This window comes from Phalacrocorax carbo, chromosome 4 (genome assembly GCF_963921805.1).
Source record: "Phalacrocorax carbo chromosome 4, bPhaCar2.1, whole genome shotgun sequence".
Classification (NCBI taxonomy): Eukaryota; Metazoa; Chordata; class Aves; order Suliformes; family Phalacrocoracidae; genus Phalacrocorax; species Phalacrocorax carbo.
The window spans coordinates 7814243-7838834 of NC_087516.1; the positions used below are offsets into that span (position 1 = coordinate 7814243).

The 24592-nt window shown below is 38.5% G+C and overlaps 1 protein-coding gene across 9 annotated transcripts in view; it reads right to left on the minus strand.

Moving 5' to 3' along the window:
• CTBP1 (C-terminal binding protein 1) overlaps positions 1–24592 on the minus strand; it is a 248832-nt gene that overhangs the window by 6185 nt on the left and 218055 nt on the right. For all 9 annotated transcript variants that reach the window (XM_064448934.1, XM_064448932.1, XM_064448933.1 and 6 more), the window contains 6 exons: positions 20933–21077; positions 16843–17049; positions 10807–11021; positions 6715–6845; positions 4402–4529; positions 858–975 (listed from right to left, as the gene is read on the minus strand). In XM_064448934.1, coding sequence (XP_064305004.1) covers positions 858–975; positions 4402–4529; positions 6715–6845; positions 10807–11021; positions 16843–17049; positions 20933–21077 — 944 coding nt within the window. The remainder of the gene's footprint in view (positions 1–857; positions 976–4401; positions 4530–6714; positions 6846–10806; positions 11022–16842; positions 17050–20932; positions 21078–24592) is intronic.

Sequence of the window (24592 nt, forward strand, 5' to 3'; positions counted from 1 at the left end):
GAGGTATAAAAAATAATGGAAGTACTGCACTATCCCTTCCCTCAAGGCATTGAGGGAAGCAGATGTCTGTAGCATTCTCAGCCACTTTCATCCTACTTATGAGTAAATACCATACTGGAAGATAAAAAATTGCAGATGTTTTTCATAAATAAAAATAGTGTGAAGCTTGCTACTAGGAAAAACCTGCAGTTAGAACAGCTGCTAGGGACAAAGGGACAGAGAAAGACTCTCAAGCAAACTAACTAAGGAACGTACATATCAGACGTAAAAAAATTGCCCCTTTCTATTAATTATTAAGAGCTGCTTTCACAGTTGATTGAGAATACATAGATCAAGTCCTTCAAATGCTTTTGCTCAAAAATTAAATGTGTAATTTACAAAACACCATTTTAAACACATTTTCATAATCACCACAGACTATTCCACTGTATTCACTACAAAGTTATTTGTTTTCTCGTGTGTCTGGAGTCCACAAAACCACATAACAATAGCTTATTATTAAAAGTCTTTCTGTAACCTACTGCAGTATCATTACCTTCAGCAAAAGGAACATAAACTTCCACTGCACTCACTGGAGATGACCAGAATTCTTTTACTTGAATAAACAAAAAACTGTGTATTGTTCAGATATTACTATCCACACAAAAAAGGTAAGAAAAGAAAACATACTTACACACTGCATGACTGACTTCAACTAGCAAAACAAGATTATTCTCCTCAATGGAACAATTATGAAAACAATATAGCTGGGGCCTAATCCAAAACCACTTTATTTATTAATAGGAAGGTCTTATTTATTCTTGAACACCTATGTCTGAATTAAGGAGGTATTTCTTTTACACCTGCAGCATGCTTACCTGTATGCAGCACCATTAAGCTCTGGATGAACAACTCCGGGATCCATGCTGGCCCAATGTGTAGCTGCAGTCAAGTGATCTTTGTTAACACAGTTTTTCAGACTGTCTGGAATACGACCTAGGATGAAGTGAGGGAGAGGAATTAAAAAGCCACAAAAGTTGTATGCCTTATGCTCCTAGTGTATCTATGTTAAAAACAGTTATAAATATTTGCATATTTAAATCAATACAAAATCACACTAAGAGCTTATTTTTGATCCTCACTGTTCCCCTCATCTGGGACATAGTTAATAACGGTTAAAATCTCTGCATATTTTTTATTTCTCTGTTTCTCTTTGTCTCTTGTATACGAAGTCTCAATAAAACCATAATCAACAAGATTCATACTTTCCAAGAAGCTAAAACTTGAATTTGGAGCATGGTTGCCACTCAGATTCAGTAGCGTAGCCTCCTGCTCTTCTTTGACTTCACTTTCCTCCTTTTTCTTCCACGTGTAACAGCAATAAAACCACTCATTGAAGAGTGTAGGATTCTGAATGGATTTTGCCATAGACCTGAATATGATCAACACTTTTTTCCTGTTCTCCTGACCTTCCCCTTTACCTCAATTGCTCTTCACATTTATTTACTATAATGTATGAATCCTCAGCCATCTCTTTCATTCCTACAAAACCTGACAATACACCAGAAAACTCCCTTCTTAATTTCTTCAAAACTTTTGCTTAACCTCTGAAGTTTAACTGAAGTTTTAAGACACAGGTACTGGAAAATCTCTCAACCTGATTCAGCACATACTGGACAAGCCTCTGAACGCCTGCTGCAGAACTATCTCCAGCCCTGCAAAAAATTACATGAACGGATACAATACACATTTTCTTCATGGCAACAGGAATATTTCCACCAATTTCAATGGGAAATCAGTTGGAGCCTGTGTCCTGACATCTGTCTTGGTGTACCCTTTCTGACATTTAATCTTACTGTGCATTTGCACACACAGAGTTAGAAAGAGCTGAGTTCAAGTCTACCTCTGCTACCCTTGGCAAGAGTACTCCAGAAACACTTTCAAAAACAGACCATGCTCCATTATGAGAAGAATTCAGGCTCTTTCAGTCCAACTTCCTACTGGAAACTTGGTTAAGGACCTCACTACTCTGCCTGCTCATTCTATGCATCAGCCCGGCCATAATGGGGCTGTAGAAAAGCCTTTTTACAGAATTGCTTTATGTCTAGCGGCTGCTATCAAATACTTGTTCCTCCATGACTTGTGCTTATGTCACTAGAACTTCTCACGTCTCCTATGTATAAGTCGAAAGGGCTTCTTGGTTCAATATGGGACAAGATGAGGTACGTGCCCCATTATGGGTGAATTCCTACCATTCTCCTCATTAGAAATCATCTTCTAAATTTAGCTGAAATATACATCCATCTGAACTTCTGCCAACATTGTCCACAAATTTAAATAATATCTTTCTCTTTCTGATGCTCATCGTTCTCAAGTATTTTTAAACTGCAGTCATGCCTTCCTCCTCTCCCCTCATTTTTCATTTTGCTAACTTCTGTAGGCATGTTCTACTAGTCTCCTCTTACAAAACAGTATTTATTTTAAACTTATTTCATAACAACCTTTTCACTTGCTATGCATACCTTCCCATTTCTTCCCTGTTTTCAGTGCTCCTCCTTACGTAATACTTTGAATGTTTTGATGTTCAAAAATATATTTAAAGATATTTAATCTCTGCTTATTATTTTTATTTTATACATCTGAATGCCATTGCCTTTTTGGGAACAGCAGCACCACTTAACATCTTTATCATCAGATGGTAGTCATAGCCTGCATTCCTTCACTGTAGACCTTTTTCCAATTAGTCTCTCTCTACACCCTCTCCCCAATGTGTTCCCCGATGGCTTTCACATATCCAGCTTTATCCCACACTTCCTGTATCTTTCCTACATTTGTTTCACTGTGATTCAATGTCATTCTCACCTCCCTAATGCTGGCCTCAGTTTGATCTTACTACAAACCATGTGCAGACCCTGAAGTGCTGACAGCTTCAATACAAATCAGTGATTTAGATTGTTGATAGCACAATCAAGCACTTTAAGAAAATACAGGTCCATTGGCCCAGGCACGTGTTTGGGCTATTGCACAATATTTAACATAAAACTAGCTCTGTAGAGCTGACTCTTACTCAGTTTTCAGATCTTAGCCTACATTAATGCTTATTTGCACATCAATCATCCCCCAAGCAGGTATCGTATGCTGGTTTGTGCAACCTCTCCCAAAGCTATTTGGGAGCAGGCAATAGTTACGCAACAACTTAATGCACATTAGAGTTCTTCTGGAGTATAAGCACAAGGACCAACTCCGGCAAAGGGATGGTCGGACTCTTTAGGTTACCTCTGAAACAGAGAGAAATAGTCCTGTAAAGGGCAATTCGTATCAGGAATTTGAGAGGTGCCTTTAATCACCACCCAGAAGAGAAATCTTCTCTCTGCACAAGCTATAAATGAAACTAAACTGCCCAGCCTCTTCAGGCACAAGACACAGGAAGGGCTACTGCTAGTGATTTTTGTATAGCAGAGAAAAGTGTTGGCACCGAGCTGCTCTCAAGGTGACACAGATGGCCCTTCATCTCTGCAGAGCATTCAGTCTATATTGCCAAGGGGGAAACAGCAAAGTCCTACTAAAGAGAGAACATTAGTGCTTAATGAATCATTTTCCAGTATGAAAATCCCTTCTTTTATTTTAGGCTACAAGGGATTCAAACCAATGCCAAATGGCTCACTCTTCTCATTTTATTTATTAGCAGTGCATGTCCAAGACATCGCTGTTTTCTCTTATGTGAACAGTTTACAATTACATGGTAGTTATATAACAAGGAGACTTTGCCCTTTAAAATGCCAGACTTCTTTAGCAATGCTTTAAAGAGAGGAACATCTACAATAGAGTACCCTCCCAGCAAAATACTGAAAACTTTGTTCTGACGTAGAGAGTAAGTTGTGGAGATATGAGCACTACTAGGAACAGCATGAAGCTCTAGATGCTTTTTCTCTGAACATTACAGCCTTGAAGACACTGAAATTCTAGACCGTCCTCTAAGGCAAATTTGGGGATGAACCCTGGAAAATACAAAGGAGCCAAAGAGAAAAGAATAAAGGAAATAGAACAGCTCGTTGCAAGTATAAGGGGGCATCTAGGAAAACCTATGAAAGGTACCAGCAATATCTGGATGACTTGCAGTCAAACCCATCAAATGGAAGAAAAAAAAAAGGGCGGCTTTTTCACACATAAGTACATTTCTGTTATTCGTTAAAAGTACTTATTTTGCAGTGCCTGCCTTCTCTTTGTAATTGCAAAGAGCCTCCAAAATGATCTGTTCCAGTTCTGAGAACAAACTTAGTGGGTATTTGCTCGTTTCTATTTTCCAAATACTCAAAGTGGTAAACAAAACCTAAGGCTGGATCTTTTCAGCATCTTTCAAGACTGAAAAAAGTTGGTTAAAAAGAAGTATGCAGTGAAAGAGGAAATAAGTTGAGTTAGTACCTGTGATCGCCCTTCGGATCTCTCGTGCTGCTTCCTCCCGCATCTCAATTGAGGCTTGTTCACTATACCAGGCTGCATGTGGGGTACAGATCAGGTTTGGTGCATCCTTCAAGGGGCCCTGACTAAAGCTAAATGAAGATTTAAAACAAGATCAAATGACAAAAGATATCTGGGGGTGGGGGGAAAGGGGGGGGATCCACATGGATTTGTACATACACAGATTAATAGATTGATTTCTACAATAGAAAAAAAATTGCACTTCTATTCCTTGTTGGGTTTGTTTTTAATTCTGTCAGTTAATTTAATACACTATTCATGGTATAAATAAGCAACAATCACCTCTCAGACTCAAAGGGTAGAACCTAAGTATAGTAGCAACATTAGCTTCTGCCCAATGCACTTATTGCTATCTATAGCCACTGCCACTCCAGTTCTGGTGCAAAAATGCATGAAACAAGACCCAAATCAATTCAGGATGTCATTCCATTTGTCTATTTCATCACAGTTTTACTTTTACTGCATTAGTCAACAAAGCTCTATTCTCTCAAGTCACTGTCAATGTGACATTTAGTCATTTAAAGAAAAAAATCTTACAATTATTTCCAAATAAGAAGTGTGTCCATTGGCAGCCTCAACTTTTTTTATGATTCAGGCTTTTTTTCCCCCGTTATTTTTAACTAGTTTTTCTTTCCTGTTCCTTTATAGAAACTCCATAGAAAGAAGGAAATCTATTGTACAGATCAATTTTCAGGGAATGCAATGAATCTGTGTAAAAGTGCTTCACCACAGATACAGAATAAAGAAACTGCAAATAATGGAAACTTGCTCCTCCTATTTATTTCCAGTTTTAATAATCTTACAGTCAACTGTAACAACAGGAGAACAAATATTTTAAGACAAAAACGTGCTTTCAGAGTTGGTCATAATTCACAAAATGATAGATTTCATCTGTAGTTCAATAAACATCAGAATATCTGGCAAAACTCTTGAATGAAGAGTTGCATGCTGCGATCAGATAGACATGCAGCACTAAAGCCAAAGGAAATTGTGGCTGTAATCCTGCAACTGAATCTCTGCAGATGGCATCTCCATGCAGTAAATGGGGCTTCCTATAGGTGCAATGGTCTGCTTGTGCAGATCTGAGATCTGAATTGGGAAGAATATATGTAGCTGAAAGTCCCTTGAGCCATCAGACTGGCTTTGCACAGCACTACTGCATTGTAATGACTACATTTAGAAGTAAATGAATGCAGGGTATGCATAAATAAAATTAAGTATTTGTGATGTGGCATTGTATCTCAGTAGATATGAAAATTCTACCTAAGAGGATATTATTCTATTTTTTTAAGTCTTCTATTCCCTCCACCAAGCTGTTATGAGACAGACTGTCCTCTCTCCAGTCTTTACAACCTGCCCTCAAGTCCTGAATCTGTTCCTCTTCAAAAACTTAGGTGGATTGTTCTAGTCAAATTAACATTTCTCCCTGCCCAGACTGAACAACTGAAAAAGGCTTGTTACACACAAGCACTGAGCTACAGCAGTCTATGCTCAAAACTCTAACTCAGGCTCAAGACTCAAGGACATATCAAACAGGCTCATTTCTGGTTATGAGTCCTGATAATGTAATACCAATGCCACTTCGGGGAGTGGTACGTTTCCGCCTAAAGCGCTGGACCTCCCAGCCTCAGTTGAAAACTAAGGCTTGTGCTACCAGCTCTGCTAATGACAGCAGAGTTACTGCTCCCCTGATAAAGGGTAAAACAAAATCAAGCCTGCACTCTGACCACCTTCCTTAACTTTTTTGCAACCTGTTATATTTATGGCTTTCCTGCAGAGGCAATTGGGACAAAAGTACGTCTCTTCCTCTAGAAAGGTGTCATAAAATAGTTCTTTTTCACACCAAATCTCAACTCTTTCCTTTCTGAAAGAGTCTGTTCAGACATCAACATTAATTGCCTCCAGAGTTGCACCAATAACAAAGGAACACTCCCCTCAAATCCATGACAAAGCCATGCCCAGGACTTGAACCCAAGTCCCTGCTATTTCTACTAAAAAACCCCATTGGATTTTTTTTTTTTTTTGTTAAGGAATTAAATCTTGGATGTCACTTTTGTCACTTCTGACCACATACGCAAGCTCCATCTACATTTGCATTAGTCCAGTGCTGCACAGATTCATGTTGCTTGACTAAGGAGTATTTAGCTACCAAATGAAGGGAGAACTCAATTTACTTGTTGCTGTTGATTGTATCATGCACTAAGACTTAAAAATAAGAAAGTGAACAAAATAAAATTAAAAGAAAAGGAAAAGCACCTGAATGGTTCTGACTCATGTACATCTAAGGCTGCCCCTCGTATCCTTCCTTCCTTCAGGGCCTGTGCAAGTGCTTTTTCGTCTACTAACCCACCTCGAGCTGTGTTGACCAGGAAAGCCCCTTGTCTCATCTAGGGAAAGTTAAAAACAAGAATGATGAAATAAAAATAAATGAAATAAAATCGTTGTGGCATTATTTTTTTACTCAAAAGAAGCATCCATTACAACAAAGGCTATTCAGCTGATTTAACCTGTAACAGTTGTCTTCCCTTTCCATTGGAAAGTACCACAAAATGTGATGCTTCTAACATAAAATGCTATTTCACAGCACTTAATAACCTTTTGTTTCTTGTAAGTAGTGTCTTTTAATAGAAGCGTTGTTTCAGATATTGTGCAGTACCATGATCAAAAGATACAACTGTGCATATGAAAGTGACAGATCATTTTATGCCTTTTCATTTCACTGTGAAATTGCATGAGACAAACTACAGCACATTCTTAAACAAATTCATATTTTGTAGTTTTCAACTTTCAAACAAACAAAAACCTACATGAATTTTTCAGAAAAATCAATGCTTTTGGATTTTCAAACACTTTTCCCTTCAGCTGCCGAAACACAGTAGAGCTATGTTTTATTTATTTTTGTTACTTCAGCTTCCTCCTCCCTGTGAGTCTCTTCAAATAAAGGTCTAAAGAATTCTTATATTATTCAATTAAAAGGCATGAAAATGAATTTTGTTGAGAACGCTGCGTGCCCAGGAGAGAAGCTGTGCTGTGCATTGTGCAGATTAGCATTGTAGATGACACTGTGTGGGGAGAACTACAAGAATTTACACCATAACATATCCACAACTTGAAAACAAAGTGGCAGTTTAAATAAGAGAGATGGTACGGAAAAAAAAATAAATTACTACAACCTGCTTCCAGCCACCCTAATACTTCATCTTTTACAAGATGTCTCAAACACAGCTTCTGATCTCAGAAGCATTTCTGTGCATGAAGGTATGCATAGGAAGAGCAGCAACCATGGTGAAGATGAATGATAAAAATCACATTTTGTACTGACTCCATCTCTCACCATAAGAAGAAGAAAACCCCAACATTTTGACACCAAGTCAACTACTTGAAACCTACACATCAAGCTAAAGCTTATGTAAATGGATCCTTCCTCTGAAAGACTGATTCAAAATGCCAAATTCATGAACAACAAGGCAGCTTGGATGAAAGTCAGCTAAGAGACTTTTTTTGACATGAGATCATAGGAAATGTTAAACAATTAACATGCATATGCTTGCAGTAAGGTTATAAGGAAAAAAACCTACCATATTTTACTGGCCAACTCACTAGGTTTAGCGTGGCCCTGCCTCTCTCCATTTGCACACTCTTGGGCTTAGAGGAGAACCATCCATTGGTCTATACAGCAAAAGCAAAGTCCACTTATGGGAGCAGAACTTCAGGATACTTCTTTAAGTTTTATATAATTGACTTGGTAATTAGAACAGTGAAGAAATGGTGGCATGATCTTAAGCTGGTGTAGTAACAACAAGACATTCCTGATGGGAACTGTTACTGCCTCTCCACTGCTTAAGTCAGCTGTGAGAAGTAGACCAAAGCTAGCACAGGAGGGCTCACCCAAGTGACAATCACACCTGCTGAGCAGACATGCCATATAGGCTCGTGGGAGCACATATACCCTTCCTATCTCTGTGCTCTTACAAACAGATAATTTAAGTATAGCTTAGTGTATTTATATGCCCTTTGAAGGACTCAAAAATTTTAATCAAAGTGAACCCTGCTAAAGTTTTCTGTCTGATCTTAATAACCTTGCCTGACTTTTCATCTTAGGACTATTTACAAAACTCTAAAGCTAGTACTAAGACAAGTCCAAATCAAACAGAAAATGGTTGCATAAATGCATTCTAGTGGGAATGAATTACGTGACTCATGAAAAACTGTAAGGATGGATGCAGCTGGAGATCCCCCTTAACAATGGGTGGAAGCTTGAAAGAGCTTCACAGCTAGAACTGCTTACAGCTGTTACAATTCACCTACACCAAACTTGCACAGCTGCTTTAAAAATGTACTGCATTTAAATTGCACTTATTTTTCTCAAATCTGTAAAAACTAAAGATGACCTCAGCCTCCTTAAGAACACTTGATTATCATGGGTTCAATAAACATGGTTAGACTTGATCTTAGCGGTCTTTTCCAACCTTAATGATTCTATGATAACACAAGCTTGAAACGCTTCTCTGAACTTCTCTGGGTCTACAAGACCAAGCACAACGGCTACGCAGAATGCAGACTAATTAAAGGGAAAAGCTACTGAAAGACAAGGCTGACACCAAATTATCAAAGACATTTTAAGGTTATGTAATTTTAGATTCTAAACAAAATTAATTCAGGGTGAGACTTTAGTGAAATGAGATGCACCATACTTCTCTGTACTTTGTTTAAAAGCTGGTTATTAAATGAGCATGCAATACTGGACGAAAGTGGCATGCAATGTTCTCTAAAAATTTTAGGCCAATCTGTCAGCCGAAAAACCTGTTCTGCTCCTTTTCATGCAGATTCAGAAGATCTGCTCTATGCAACCTAAGCAGTCAGAGGTGTTAGAATTTTATGGCTTTCACATCAGCTGTTACAAAACAGCCTGCTTCATCCAAACTTTTATCCAAAGCAAGAACTATCTTCTAACATTTTAACCCTTGCTTCAATCATGAAGGAAAGCAAATAAGATAAATGCTTATGACATTCTTTCCAGTACAGACTTTATTATATGCATTTCATTTCGGATGGTGTCACTCAGTTTTAACCTGTTTTGTTTCTCTGATTAATGCACTACACCCTCTCTGAAGCTCATCGCATTTATCCATCTCCACTCAAACACTTCCCATGACACGCTGGCCCAAGTTTCGCAGTCCACTGTATAACGAGTGATCACCGCCAAGCCTCCAGACGGTCCTGCTAAATTCCATGTGGCTTGTTTGGGTCTAGAAGTCTGCTTGCAAAGACACCTAACTGTGTAATAACCATTAAGTGTACCTGAGCACACAACAAAAAAGAACCTTCAAGGTAGGGTGACAGAGCTCTGTTCTCTTACAGATTTGCATTTTAAACTTCTTAATTTTTTAGAGTTTTAAATCCAAAACCCTGATTTTATGTTGGGATGGATCTGCAAAACCCCTAAACTCTCAAATCAAGAAGCATGTTATATTGTCAGTTTTCTGCCATGATCCTACATGACTGTGGAACACATTCATTAATTACTTCAGTTCTCTGAAGTTCAAGAGTAGTAGGTGCCAACTATTTCTCAGAAGCCAAGCAATGATTTTACTGCAAAAGAGTGGTACTGTCATTGTTACCAACACTTACAAACACTACATATATAAAGAACAACAAAATCAACTATTTTATCTGAAGAGTTTCTTTCCTGTCCACTACCTACATTCTTACATCTCATTGTTACATTTCTTACACTGAGGTCGGAATCAGAAGTTAGGCATTTAATGAAAAAGCTTACTGTCAGATTAGTCAATAACGGAGCAGTTGCTACACCTACAGTTTGAACTTAAGACTTGAGGGACAGGTTAGTACTAATTCCAAGAAACATTATTTTTCTAAATAATGCAATCCTGTAAATGCGATCCATCCATGAAGCCCTCTGCAAGCATCAGGACTGAGCACAGGGGGGAGCCATTTAGTCATAATCCTTAAATTGCATCTAAGGCACTCAAGCTGGGGAACAAGAGTGAAAGGCAGAACTGCTACCTGAAAATACACAGGTAAAGGAAGTAGCTACTAGAAGACAGAGGAAAAGCGCTTTTACATAAATGCAACTTTATTAAATCTGAGCAACATTAAAAGCAGCAAGTTATTTCCACAAATGCAATGGTACTGAGCAAAAGACAATAAAAGCAACAATATGTAAGCCACCAGCTATTTCCTAATCAGTTATAAACCTGCTTGATCCCAAAGTAGGAAAAAGAAAATAAATTTATTTCAAATGAGAAGCTGCCTGTTTACATAAATAAACACAATACAGTGTCAGCCACCAGCACTGGTGTGGAGGGCGCCCACAGAGATTATTACCTGCTTTATGGTGAAGTCATTAATAAGATGATGATTGTGTTCATTCAAGTTGCAGTGCAGGGTAACACAGTCACTGTGGAACAGCAGGTCCTGCAAAGTGCTCACCCGCTGCAGTCCCAGAGCACGCTCCATGCCATCTGAGAGGTATGGGTCATAGAAAATCACACTGAAGCCAAAGGCTTTGGCACGTAGTGCTACCGCTTGCCCAACACGCCCTAGAACAAGATAAACATGCAATGAGAACAGATGTGAAGCAGCTGCTGTAAGATAGCCTCCTCCTTCCTACTGCAAACGCTTGTACTGAACCACAGTGTTTTGTACAGCAACTGGAAGAGGATAAAAACGAGGCGGCTCCCATCCCACTTGAAATCATCACTAAGATCAGAAATGTTACATCTGGGCTGTTTCACACTGCCTTGTTCAAAACAAAGCATGAGGCTTGCACCTTTTGCAACCGGAGATCTGAAATGCCAGAAGATGTCACGTAATCTGCAATAATCTGTGTAATACAAGGGTTTGCCTGCTGGGCCTGTTTATGGTAAAACACTACTGCTTTTTAACACATCCTGCCAGGGACTTATTCTTACCCATGTCGGACCAGCTGGCTTTAATAAAAAGCTATAAAATTAATCCTCAAAAATGGATGCAATAAAATATAATTTGTTTAATCTGAAGCTCAACCATTCTCAGTGCATACAATCTCCTTTCTTTCACTTTGAATAACATCCTTTCAGCATTAAAATACCTACAAGAATCTTGTCTAAGGCTTTAAAAAATTTTGTATCCATCTACCTAAATGATGAATAAATACAGTCCACCATATGGCACCTAGTTAAGAAGAGTGCGGTACCATTTGATATTCACATGGACCTTCACTTTCGCTGTTCCACTTCCCTTACTGTCATATTTCAGAGCTGCACCTGAAATAGCTGTCTGGGCATGACTCCATACCACATGTATCAGCAGGTGTGTATTTCCCTTCACCACGCTACCGGTAAAACACAGAGTAAAAAAAAAGTTAGCACATCTAGTAAGGGTATTTTGAAGAATGAGAACGAACACATTTTCACATTAAAAGACTACCCACTAGATGCTCACGTTACAGTATTAAAAATGCTAGATAAAGACATTCCAAAAGCATCCCCAGGTACACCATAATAATCATGTCTCATTTAAAAAAAAAAATTCAACAAGTTTTCTTTTGTAACATCTGAGTTTGTTCAAAAAAAGGATCAAACTAACACAGGGAAATCCCATCTCTTTCCAATTGTGCTTGAAGGGATTTCCCTCCACTTTTCAGTTTCTCTTTGAATAAACTTAAGAAGCCACAGGAAGAAAGGTTTTTTGTTGATCATTTAACCTGAACACAGCGATTCTGCAGTGCTCAGTGACAGATGTGCTTGGAATATTAAACAGTACGTCAATCTGATGGGGACTGTTCACTTTTCTTTGGGGACACCAAGTTAAAATACCCTTCAAAATATTTTATTTCAATACTTGCATACATGTTATTTGTTTGCTTTCCAAGCTGTTTTTTATAAAGTTGAATTAGATAATTTTCAGCACAACTGCTATTATTTTCAAATGTTGGCATGTTGACAGCTCAAGAAACCAGTCACACAACTGCAACCTTTCTTTTTTTTAAACGAAGCATATCGCTTTTACTCCAGCTCCACTCATTTCAACACACAATATTCTGTCATCTGTTCTTTTTTATGCTTTTTACAACAATAATACCTGAGGGGATTCACGAGAGTGAAATCTCTTCCAGCAGACTCTCCAGTTAAAGCTACACTTTCCATTCATGGCAACCAGGCTAACAAAGCAAAGCCTTCTTCAATGTGCACAGTTTCCTCTGAAACATTTGGGAATCGCATGTGGGTACTTCCAAGCCAGAGTTGTCCTATTACAGTTACTTTATCGGATAAATTCTTCCGCAATTGACAATTCATATTTAGTCTTAGTCATTAAACAAATACATAGGTGGACACATGCAATTTGCCAATTCCTTTTTAAACAATATAGTACAACCACAAACCTACGATGGAATTTTCCTTTCCTGAAAGACTTTTATTATGTAAGACTCTCCTGGGTACGAGGTGTGGCTCAAAACCTACCTCAGCATATCAAGAACAAACAGCATCCCACAAAGCATCCCGCTTTCAGGACAACTCTATCTTAAAAAGCATATACAATTGCTATGAATATTCACAGATGATTCCAGGGAAGGCACATTCTGAAGTTCAAAATATCAAATGAACTTCTTGGTCTGTAGTGTGGGAAGAATGCAGAAAATGCATGTTGCATACAAGTGCAAAAAAAAAAAAGGCAGAAAGCAACAAAAGCCTATTTTAGAAATTAGAGATCTAAAGCTCTAGCAAAGGCCATGCATCATTTCAGTGACACCAAGTGTGAGAGACTCATCAAAAACACCTGGGTCTCCTGTTACAGCCTGACCCATCTACTCCCCAAGCCTCCCAGTTTATAGGTGTCTTCTGACCTTGACCTTGCCAATGACCTGGTTTGAGCGTGACAGTACAGTAGCTGCAGTTGTCAACGACCCTGCCCAGCCCTTGGGCAAAGAATGGGCACTCTGTGCTGCTATTACAAAGTTTTATAAAATGCCCTTAATACCATGGAAATACTGATGACCTGCCTGCAGACTTGCATGGAAAGAAAAAGTGCTTTCACTTAGCAGCTCTTTCCTGTCTATGCAACAGTAATGGAGAATCTGGGTAATTTTTCTTCCCTCTTGGAGAACTCTGAAACGTGGAGAGTACCATTTTGTTACATTTCCTGCTGAGCACATTAAGAGAGCTAGTAGGACTGCTATGGGTGCATGGTAACACCACCCAAGTCTTAAGCCTTAATATTGTCTGATAATGCAGATCAGTACTTTGGCCAACAACTAGACAGGACCGTGGGACTGTTGAGGGAATATAGCAGGTGAGGAAAGACAAACTGAGTGATGACATTCATTATGACGCAGAGACAAATTTATTTGGAGGAATTTCACCTCTCCTGAGTGAGGACATGCGTTAGCTATTAGTCATCAGCATTTGTAACTGGGAAGGAAGGGGAAGGGAGTGTGACTTCACTGCCTTCACTGCTGTAAAATGATCATTACAGCAGAACCAGGTCCAGCTATCTATTCATCCTAGTACTTACATGCTGCTGCTCATAAATATTCTCCTTTAAAAAAACCACCCCTAAATGTCTAGATACAAAGTGAAAACGTAGCCTTTTTTATTGTTAAATGCAGGGCTTACTATCCAAGCTTGTGATGCATCATTTGAAATATAGGACACTGGATAGTAATAAAGATTAAAAGTGACAAAGACAGCTGTTTAATGATGTGATATTATTATTTATGTAAGACTCAAAGAATCACACACTTCATAAAGACAAAGAAACACAGGCTCTGCCCTGAGGAGCTCAGAGGCTAACCAAACCACAAAACAATGATGGTATCCAACAAGCACATGAAGAAGGCATTATATCATTGAGTCTTTACTTATCCTCAAGCTCAATACAAGCAGAGGATGAGAGATGGGGTTAACTTTAAAGAAGGGGCATGGAATAATAGGATTAAGTGGTATAGACCAAGTGTCAAAGCAGGAATATGCATGAGAGGAGGCAGAGAAAAGAGAGTGGGTGATGGCAAGGAAAAGGCAAGTGAGTCATGAAACTTGGCCAGACCAGTGGATAAGGAAGTGAGGAGCTAAAGCTTTGGAGGGAATGACATAGCCATTCCCTAGAACAGAGATAGGCAAGAGCTAGGGTGTTTCTCTTTGGCAGAACAAGAGAAAAGCCCAGGAACAGATGTGAAGAAGATCTCAAGTTAGCTGTTGCAGCAGCAAAGTGATAAATTTAAGCAACCCACTGCTGAAGAGACCACAAGTTTAACACAAGAATAGAGACGTACAGCTGTGGTTGGGATACGAGATGATCTCAGGCACACATTAGCAAGGAGGACAGAAACAGCAATACCACACAGAACTAGAGAAAAGATGGACTTAGTAACAGTTGATGAAACTGTTTATTTTGTGGGGAATGTATCCACTTCATAGCCTCTTAGTGGTTCATCACTTCTGACGTTGGCATGTCTAAATAATAAAATAATAAATTGAGGCAAAACTACAGACGTGGGAAGAGGCCACTAGTAGGGAAACATAACCTAAGGGTAAAAGTCGTTTGAAGTTGGTTGTAAATACACATTTTAGTCTGAAACTAGAGACAGGTAGCCTCTTGCAGTGGTCTGTAATAGATTAATACTTAGGCGTGTATCACAGCCCAAGTGCCTGAGGTCTCAAATGTAATGTCTAGTACAGACCTATTTCCACATCTTCTAAGACTACATTTTTGTTCTTCATTAATACATAGCTACGTAGGAGTCTGTTAGAACAGGTCAGAATCAAAATATTGTGCCTATTCACATATATGCACAAAAAGAAACAGTGGAAGTTTTCAAAACTGACTTTAGAATTTAATTTTCCTTGAGATTTTGAATATTCTATTGTAGGAAAAGAAATAGGAACAATAAAAGGCTAGAGGAAATGACTGGTTAATAACTGTAACAGATGTGTACGTTTAAAATCAGATTTTACTAGCCTTTTAGCATACCGTGCACACAAAGGGCTTGCTTTTTAAAACTAAAGCCAAAACCTAGCATTTCACGTAGCTTTGCACATATATTGGCAATCTGATTATCCATTTGTTTCTCTGTACTTTTCAGTCATTCAAAACAAAAACAACACACACAAAATTCACTTAAGTGAACAATGAATGACTTTTTTTTCTAATCTCAGTCTGGAATTTGTGTGATACAAAAAATGCAATGCCAACAGGACAGGTATCTCCAGCAAATACACACATAGCATGTGAGCCAAGGCTTAAGTTTCAAAAACTAGGTACGCATTTCCATTTTTAAAACACTGCAAGTGATTGTCTATTATTTATGTACAGACGCTGTGACTGTGAGTGCGATAATTATTGTGTGTTTAAATGAGGTGCATAATTACACAGGTATAGATTTGAGAAAGCAACTTCATGACTAACTTCTTGAAAGTAATATTTTAAAGCCAGTTCTTTCACTGTGAATATGTTTTTGGTGTGTTGCATACTCATTTCAATAAGTACTATGTAACGCCAGGCTATTTTCAGCTTCCAAAAGTAAGAGTATGTGGCTTTAGTTATTTGACAGCAATGTGCAACTGAACAGTCATGCCTTGCTGTCAAAATCATATTATTAATTCCTGTGGATTACAGAATTTACAGAAATTACATCCACAGTCTATCAGAACTTTGATAACACAAACACATGACAGAATAATTTTTATATAGAAACTGACTTGCTTGGCTTTTTTCTCTACTTCTGTAACAGACAGTAATTAACTGATCTCAAGCAAGCCTGTCCATCTGTTAGATGCTGAAACACATTTAGGGCCATTCAGAGAGGTAAGTAGGTGATTTTATTAGGCCGGGAAACATTTCAAACTTTCTTGCATATATTTTTCCTCTCACTTGAGCTGAAATACAATTTCAGATGCAGCTCAACCAAACGCACAAAATGACTGTACTGCAGGCTGTTACTGTAGCAAAGACTTTTCAGATATGTTAAAAACAGAAAAAGGAAAAAGCACAAACAGAACCCGATATGACAACAGACGAGAAATACAGCATACACATGTGTCAAGCAGGCTGAAGTAGCAGGATCCTTGTCTGGGAAAGGGGAAGTGATGTCTCCTCCTCTTACAACCAGTGTGCCTGACACCAGGCAATACGGCAACAGAAAAGATGTGCAGAAATTAAAAGAACTTAAAGAATATCTGCAAGAAAGTAAGTTTTCTGAGGGGAATGATGATGTCTAAGGGGAAAACATTTGACACACAAACACCAGGAATGAGGTGGTATTACACAGAATACTTGACATGGAAAGGAGTGAACTAAGTGTTCCATTTTTATAGCTCAAATCTTCATAGTTTTTTGAAAGCAACTGAAGGTGAGGGTATTAAACCTCCTCTCAAGCCAACATACCTAATCCAATAATGCCCAAGGTCTCCCCTCTGATCCTGGCAGCTCCAGAAGCCACTTCCCGAATCTGTTCAACGCTTTGTACTCTCGTGCCTTCTCGCAAAGCCTGGTGAAGCCAGGTGGTTCGCCTGTACAGGTTCAGGATGTGGCACATGGTAGAATCTGCTGTTTCTTCTACCGAGGCAGCTGGCACATTACACACTGCGATCCCTGCAAAGAATTGGGGGAAAGGACACCAGTTGCCAAACATTACTTACTTTTTCCCATTTAACAGCAATTCACAACTACAATGTTTAAATTTACAGATATTTCAACACCTGTTTTGCAAAAATACTAAGTTTCTGGCTGTAATGGCAGACAGAATACTTGACATAATAGTTGATAAATATGTGCAAACATTTTTTTTTTTCATTTTTTATTACTGTTTATTGTGTTTGCAAACAAAGGCAAACAGTGAACGGTCCACTGAACCCACAAAAAGAAAGTACTGAAGATGCCAGATAGTTTAGAACACAAGCCTTGGTATGTGTTTTACATGCACACTGAGGCAGATGTTCTGAATGGCAAAGAGAAAGCTCTCAACATTTTAGTTATTGTTTAGATTTAATTGTGTGAGTTAGCTTTCCACCACTGAGCAGATAGCTTTTGGGAGGGTATCTATACAAGTTGTAAAAAAGATAAAATAATTTCTAATGCCAGCGACTCTTATAAAGCCCTCACAGAACAACTATCAGTATTTCCAGTTTATGTACGGGTAATCACAACACAGGGAGGGACAATTTGTTTCATGCTGCACGTGGGTTTGTAGAATTACGACAAACAGAATCCAAGTCCTTTCCTGGTCCCTCAGATTAAAGAGACAGCACAGCTAACTGTCAATAGCGAAATATAAAATCTGCTTCTGCATGGCGTGTAAAGATAACGCAAAATTAAGTCCATGTTCCTAATAGCTGAAAATTTACTAGTTGAAAAGGACATAACATCAAGCAGCTAAAAGAGTGTTACAAATTTCCACAGACAATTGTGGAAGGTGGATTGATACAAGACTCACAATGCTCTTTTTTTTCCTTCAAAAAACAGATCAGGCAACAAGTGATTGTATTTGCATGCACTCCATTCTGCTTTTTACCTTCCAGTACTCAGTAAACAGCAGTTAAGCAAAATATTTACCTGAAAAGTTTGTGTCCTTTTTGACTTGTCTCTCTTAATTTTACTTACTATGTGTTCTCTCTCTAATTATCAGCTCTCACAAATGTTTGTCTCTGTTCTGCTGACTGAGTATTATTTCGCTGCGGTGAAGAAAAGTGTTTTGTATACTAAACACACTATACTGCTTTTACCATCTAGTTGTTTGGGTTTTTACATAAACAAACAGTCAATGAGTCCTCAGCTAACACCAGTATATCTTATGAAGGAATAAAAAGCATTCTCTTCAATAATAGTAATAATAATCTGACAAATAATAATCTCATACCATATTTATCTATGTTTTACAAATGCCTTCATTCTGCTGCTCAGCACTTTTTTACAGCTTTCTTTAGGTCAGTAAAAACCCGCATAAGGAACCTGTAGAACTATTTTTCTTTTCTCTGCTGTAGAGATATTGTGTGTGCTGAGTCACTGCTCTTAGACTTACACAATGATAAACCAGCATCATTTGCTGGAATATTAATCTTGGCATCCTGCTAACAACAACAGTAGTATGAAACTCATCATTTTTTAAAAATGGGGAAGAAGCATCAGCAGGGGGAAAAGTACAAGACTGAAAAATAACATCCCCTTAAGTGCATCATATTAAACAGCTGCATTTGTTTATACTAAACATCTCTTTCACTGAGCAAAAATTTGTTTTGCCATCTAGAACTTGCATTTAACAAGCATGCCTCCTGATAGCTGGCATCAACAAAATAATACTTTAAAAGGAGCTTAAAGAGTTACATTACGTACTTGGGAAGCAAAATAAAGAATTGAACTCACCTTATACCTTCCTCCCTAATAGGTTTCCTTAGCAAATTTTGGGGAGAAGAGTCAGATAATTTCTCTCCTAAACTGTAGGAATTTCTTTTTCCCTATTTCCCCCCAACTTTAAAAAGAGCTAATTTCTGAAAGGCAGAGACATGGTGAACCACAAAACACAGCAGGATAGAGGCAAGGATATGAAGAAAAGAGACATTTCACATAGGAAAAGACAGCACACTCATCTCATATCCATTGCTTCTATGCTCCCTTCCCTTTCCCCACCACCTTCAGTGATCTTGTGCACAGATTCAACAGGAGTTAACAGGCATCCCCTGGACTCCAACTTCACTTGCATCCAGCTACACTCACAACTTGTACAATTTTCTAGTCAACAATTAATAAATTAGAGAAAAAGTAGACTAGATATTGAAGATTTTATCCAAGAAACATATGCTTTCATACATTTTAAGAAGAGCAAAAGTGCTAACGTGAAAATAATACTAAATAGGGAAAGCTGGTAACAACGCCATGAGCCAACTCTATGAAAAATAACTCAAAAAGTCACTGTGGAAGTTCAGGAATATGTCAGACTTTATGGTCTAACTCTACACTGTACTTCAAGAGTGAATCAAAGCTTTTTATGAAGAGCAATTAACTCACATTATCTCCTTGAGATGCGTATTATTTGTTCAACAAATGGAAAGTGATTTGTCCCAGCAGTGGTGAGCTAGTATTTAATTCCAACCATCTCCCCCCTAGCTATTAAAATCAGAGATTTTACACAGTAAGCCTTCCAGCATTTATTGGCTTTTGACAGAGTGGACAGTTGTATTTCATAAATACTGGCTTGCAAAAACAGCATGGATCCTAACTGCATAACTCAGTCTAATCACAACATAGGAACCGAATGATGAAGAATGTGGCCATTTTGCACTTCATACAAATGAGAATTTCCCCAGTCTGCTGTACTCCAGCTTGAAGAATGGCGTGGCCGCATTTAAATTATAAGCTTGGGTTACAATCCAGCATGGAGACTTGCAGAAACAGCCAACAAACCTGCAAAGATTCTCCTCTTATCAGGGATTCTCTGCACAAATCAGACTCCTGACTGCTCGGGCCTTTGGTCTGTAACTAGGTTTTGGTTTTTGATCTAGGATTTTACCCTGGGCCAGTCTCTATGTATATATGTGTTTTCTGGGGCTCACAATGCATGTGCCTAACTGTGGCACTAGTTACAATACGTAGGAACACAGACTTGCACGCTTTCAGACCTGATCTGCTCCTTACAGAAACTCACAAAGAAGTTGTTAGCCTCTGCCTGCTGTGCAAACTACACCACCATTAGAAACAGGTGATTATTTTACTATCAATTACTGACAAATAGACCATATTACAGCTCCTCACTGCATCAGTGGGGTTACTACTAGGATGAAGCACTGTCACACTGAAATACACGTTTCCAAAATCTTCCCAGAGCAGAACTGGAAATGTACTTCGTCACCTCAGTCTTAGAAAAGAGGAAACTGTAGACATTTATTCTGAGTGGCAGTTTGACCTGTAGATTTTAAGAGATCGTTTATCCTAAAGTAAGAAAAGCAGAAATCAGACTTGCTTTCTTACAGCGAAACACTAAGTACCATCTCTTCTTATTTCCAGTATCTGAATTTATTCTGAAGCAGCAACAACTGACTCTCCTATAAAATCGATATTTCTATTTTATGGAGTGGTTTAGTACTAAATCTCATGCATCATAAATAAGTCTCAGACAGTTGATAAAGATCTCATTTTTTATTCAAACAGAAGTAGTATGCCATGCTGATGGAATTGTATTTTGTGATTGGATTACAGCAGTAGTAGTTAAATATACAACTGGGGTAAAAAAAGAGATGAAAAATTATGGCCTTACTGCTTGGGTTTATATTGAACAGACAGATTGCCATCCTGTCACAAGGCTGTTAATATTATCATTTAATTAATGAATACTAGTATCTCCACAACACTTTTTAAATACTTTAATGAGAAAATTATACAGCTTACATATTATGTTAGTATAAATTACACAGAAAACATTAATGCAAAGACTTGGAAGCTATCAGATTTCTGGAGGCAAGTATAATAGCTTTAGTAGTCATACCTAAATCTCCAGCAGATTTGATGTCAATATTATCAAAACCACTGCCAATTCGGACAATTATTCGAAGTGCTTTAAATTTCTCCAGGTCTTCTCGTGTTAAAGTGATAGTGTGATACATCAGTGCACCCACTGCTTCATTTAGTACCTATAAATAAAATGGAAGAAAAAATACTTTTATTTTTTCTCTTTCATAGAATCTCAGCTTAATCACGTACACATATTTTCAGGTATAAAAAGACTGTAAAAGCATTAAATCCAGGTCTCTTAAAAGTCATTTTTCCAAATATCTTCCAGCCTCTTGTTAGTCTTTTTCATCTGATGTATCAGTTCTAGTATGATGAGATTAGCTTTAGAAGAATTGTGACCTGTATTTGTGTTCCTATTAAGATGGAAAACTCTTCTCGTTTCACAGGAGATGCTCTGCAATACTGGCCCCACAGCGCACACACCACTGGACTACATCTGCCCGTGGGAGCAGGCACCCACTTTAAACAGTAAGTATTTTTATGCTTAGGCAGCTGACATTCAGTTTTGAATGGAGTCACAGAGCAGTGTCTCTTCACCATACACACAGTGGTACAGGCATTCACGGCGCTATTAAACCACTTGATACCTGAATAGAAAACATTCAGTAATTATTACAAAACCCTTCGACAACAGAGACTGAAATCTGTCCATTCATGCAAAAGAACAAAGTGTTTGTCCCTGTCTAAAGCTCTCGCTGATGAAAACTGGATGTTATATAAATTGGTACAACTGAGATGCCAAACTAGACATTATCCAGAAAAAACGCCACCTCTAAGAAATAAGAAATTGCAGCAAAGCAAAAATGTTGCAAAAGAAAAAAAAAAAACTTGTGAGAGAGCAAGCCAAAAAAGCAAGAATAAATTGACAGGATCTGAGAGGTCTGAGTATCTTTCAAATTATGTTAGAGTGCATCCAACCTACTCAAGAAAGGTTAAGAGGAAGGAATGTGGAGAAGGGGAAGACAGCCCAGCACACCATGCCCAGCAGTTTCGAATTCTGCTACCAAACGAGCAGTGACACTGCACCCCACACAGCTGACACAAGTTTACTGTTCAGAACACAGAAAGTATTTTCCTCTTTACATGTAAATTTGACAATTTCACTTCTTCAAAGCACTTCTCTGTGTTTCCACCTTCAATGCACTACCTAATATCCTAATCGCTCTCCAAGATACAAAGCACGCACACATCATTTCACCATCTAAGCTAGCTATAATGACTTCAAGAGGTTCCTATGACGCACTTCACACAAAAGTTCTGTGGAGGCTCCAAATTTCTTTTTCGATAGATTTCTGGACCTGGCATATGCACAGATTCTGTCATCTGAGTTATTTCTGCTCATATGAGCATTTTCTAGGGTACTGCAAGATCAGTAACAATAATCAACATCAACATAAATAATAAAAAACAACCCTACCGCAGCAAAACAGTCTCGCGCACAGAGGATTACCACTGATGGAACCCAAGATCTGCAGCAGTAATTCTTAAAATCAAAATACAAGAATAAAAATTTTAAAGGAAAAGAAAAACAAACTCCATGAAAATGAAGGGAAATGGCTGCATACTGAATACTTCACAAAATGATTTATGCTATTTCAACAGGTGTGTCTGTATCGGTACCCCAGTTCTAAGTCAGATAAAGAGCAGAATCCTTTCAGTAGAATTTAAATTTCCTTGTAAGAGTAAGAACTGCAAACAAATTAGGAATTACACATCCTTAAAGAATGCAGCTACAACATAATTCAAAGAACAGCTGTAGGCTCTGATCTTATAAACGATTATACACACACAAAACTCCTTGATTTTAATGGTACAAACAAGTCCTTTGAAGATTATATCTAGCAGTCACCAATCAGAAACACTGCACTCATCAGAACGTGTTTCCCTGAGTTGTTACAGAGGGTTAAAAAAAACCAAAACAGTTTATTGGTTTTGCTTCTACAGCGACATTACAGCTGGTATGGACCAAGCCAAACCCATGCCTGGGGCAGTCTACGCAAGAAATAGTCCCCTTTATAACCTGAGTGCCCACCTAAAATGCCCTTATGGTTTTTTTTGTGCAATTAAATCCTAAAAGAAAACTGTTCCAAAATCTCACAGCTTCAATTATACTGAAATCTCTTCTTATTTCCAGCCTCAATTCATTCACAGCCCAGCTTGTATCCATTTGTTCTGGTGCCAGTGTCGGCCATTTGCTTAAACCATACTCTCTCTCCTTGATGTTTATAATCCAAATGTATTTATAGACAACGATCATATCCCCTTCTCAGCATTTGTTTGACTAGACTTCACAAACCTAGTCCTTCTGGTCTCATCTAGGATGATGCCCTTCTACCCCCTTGATCAAGTCTAACACTTCTCCACTGTGTTTAAAGAAGTCTAAGCTCCAACCCTTCAGTGGGTGATCACAGCTGTACCCAGTGTGCTACCGGAACTCTCCTTCCCCACTGTGTTATACCAACACTAGCACTTTCAGCAGCAGTATGTATGCTGGAAATCTCTCCTAATGAAGTCTCACATGACATGCAACGTTTCTGCACGACCATCATCACTCTGCCAGCTGATCCCCTGACTAACACACTTAAGTCTGAGTCCTTCTCCCTGAAGCATGTCCTTCTGTCACTATCCCAAGTTTATAGTAGGACTTCTTTCTCCAAGTCACAGCACTTGTCACTTCAAGCCTCAAGGTCCTCAAGTTCTTCACGATATCCTGGTTCTCTCCAATTAGCCATGTCCTCCATTCTGTGTTTTATCACATTACATTTCCTCCTGTCCCTCCAGGGTTGCTCTAGATGGCTGTGACACAGAAAACACCCTCTGTGTAGTCATCAGAAGAGCAAAAAGCGAAGTAGCTCAGAGCTTGCGAGGACCTACCTCAGGCTCCTGACAGCCGGGCCCTCCTCTCCCAGACTGGAAAAGGCCAAGGGTGTGTGTAGTTTTCTGTGCAGACAGCTGTCAGTGCTTGAAGGACTACATTAAATATGGGCTAAAAGACAGCTGAAGTGGCTCAGACATTTGTATTTTAAAATGACTTTCACTTGGAAAGCAGCTTTTACACTTCATAACTGTGTGTATTTTAGTAACTCAGCCAGTCAACACTGTAATTTGGACTCCATGAGCACTGGTCTGGCCCATTACGCTACATTTTTGGGTCCATCTAGGTTATGGCTTGGTACTAGGAGGAAGCAGAAAAGTACTGGGAAGCCTGGGAACGTGTTCAATAAAAGGGAGAATATTCCTCAACTATGGCTTAAGGCCAATGCTAGCCACTTCCTCAGGCAGTTATTTACCCATCATATGGGATACAGAACAAACAGATGCAAATGAAAATCCTTTTAGAACTTCTTTTTAGTGCTTGAGGCTTTCCTAGGATTGTGGACCAGTGAGCAAGGAAATCCATTGCCAAAAATGTAATATTATGCAACTGTGTATTATTTCATATTAATTTGGTAATTAAATGATGTTACTGCTTTTTGCAACTGGCCACGTGATTGAAGTATGCCAAAAAGGCAGAAAGTAATAGCAAAAAAATCTGAAGTTAGAAATATTCAGCATGAATGAACATTAATAATGCCACTTACAGATTAAAAAAATTAACAGTCTCTATATTTTGGAATTATATTCTCAGTCATTA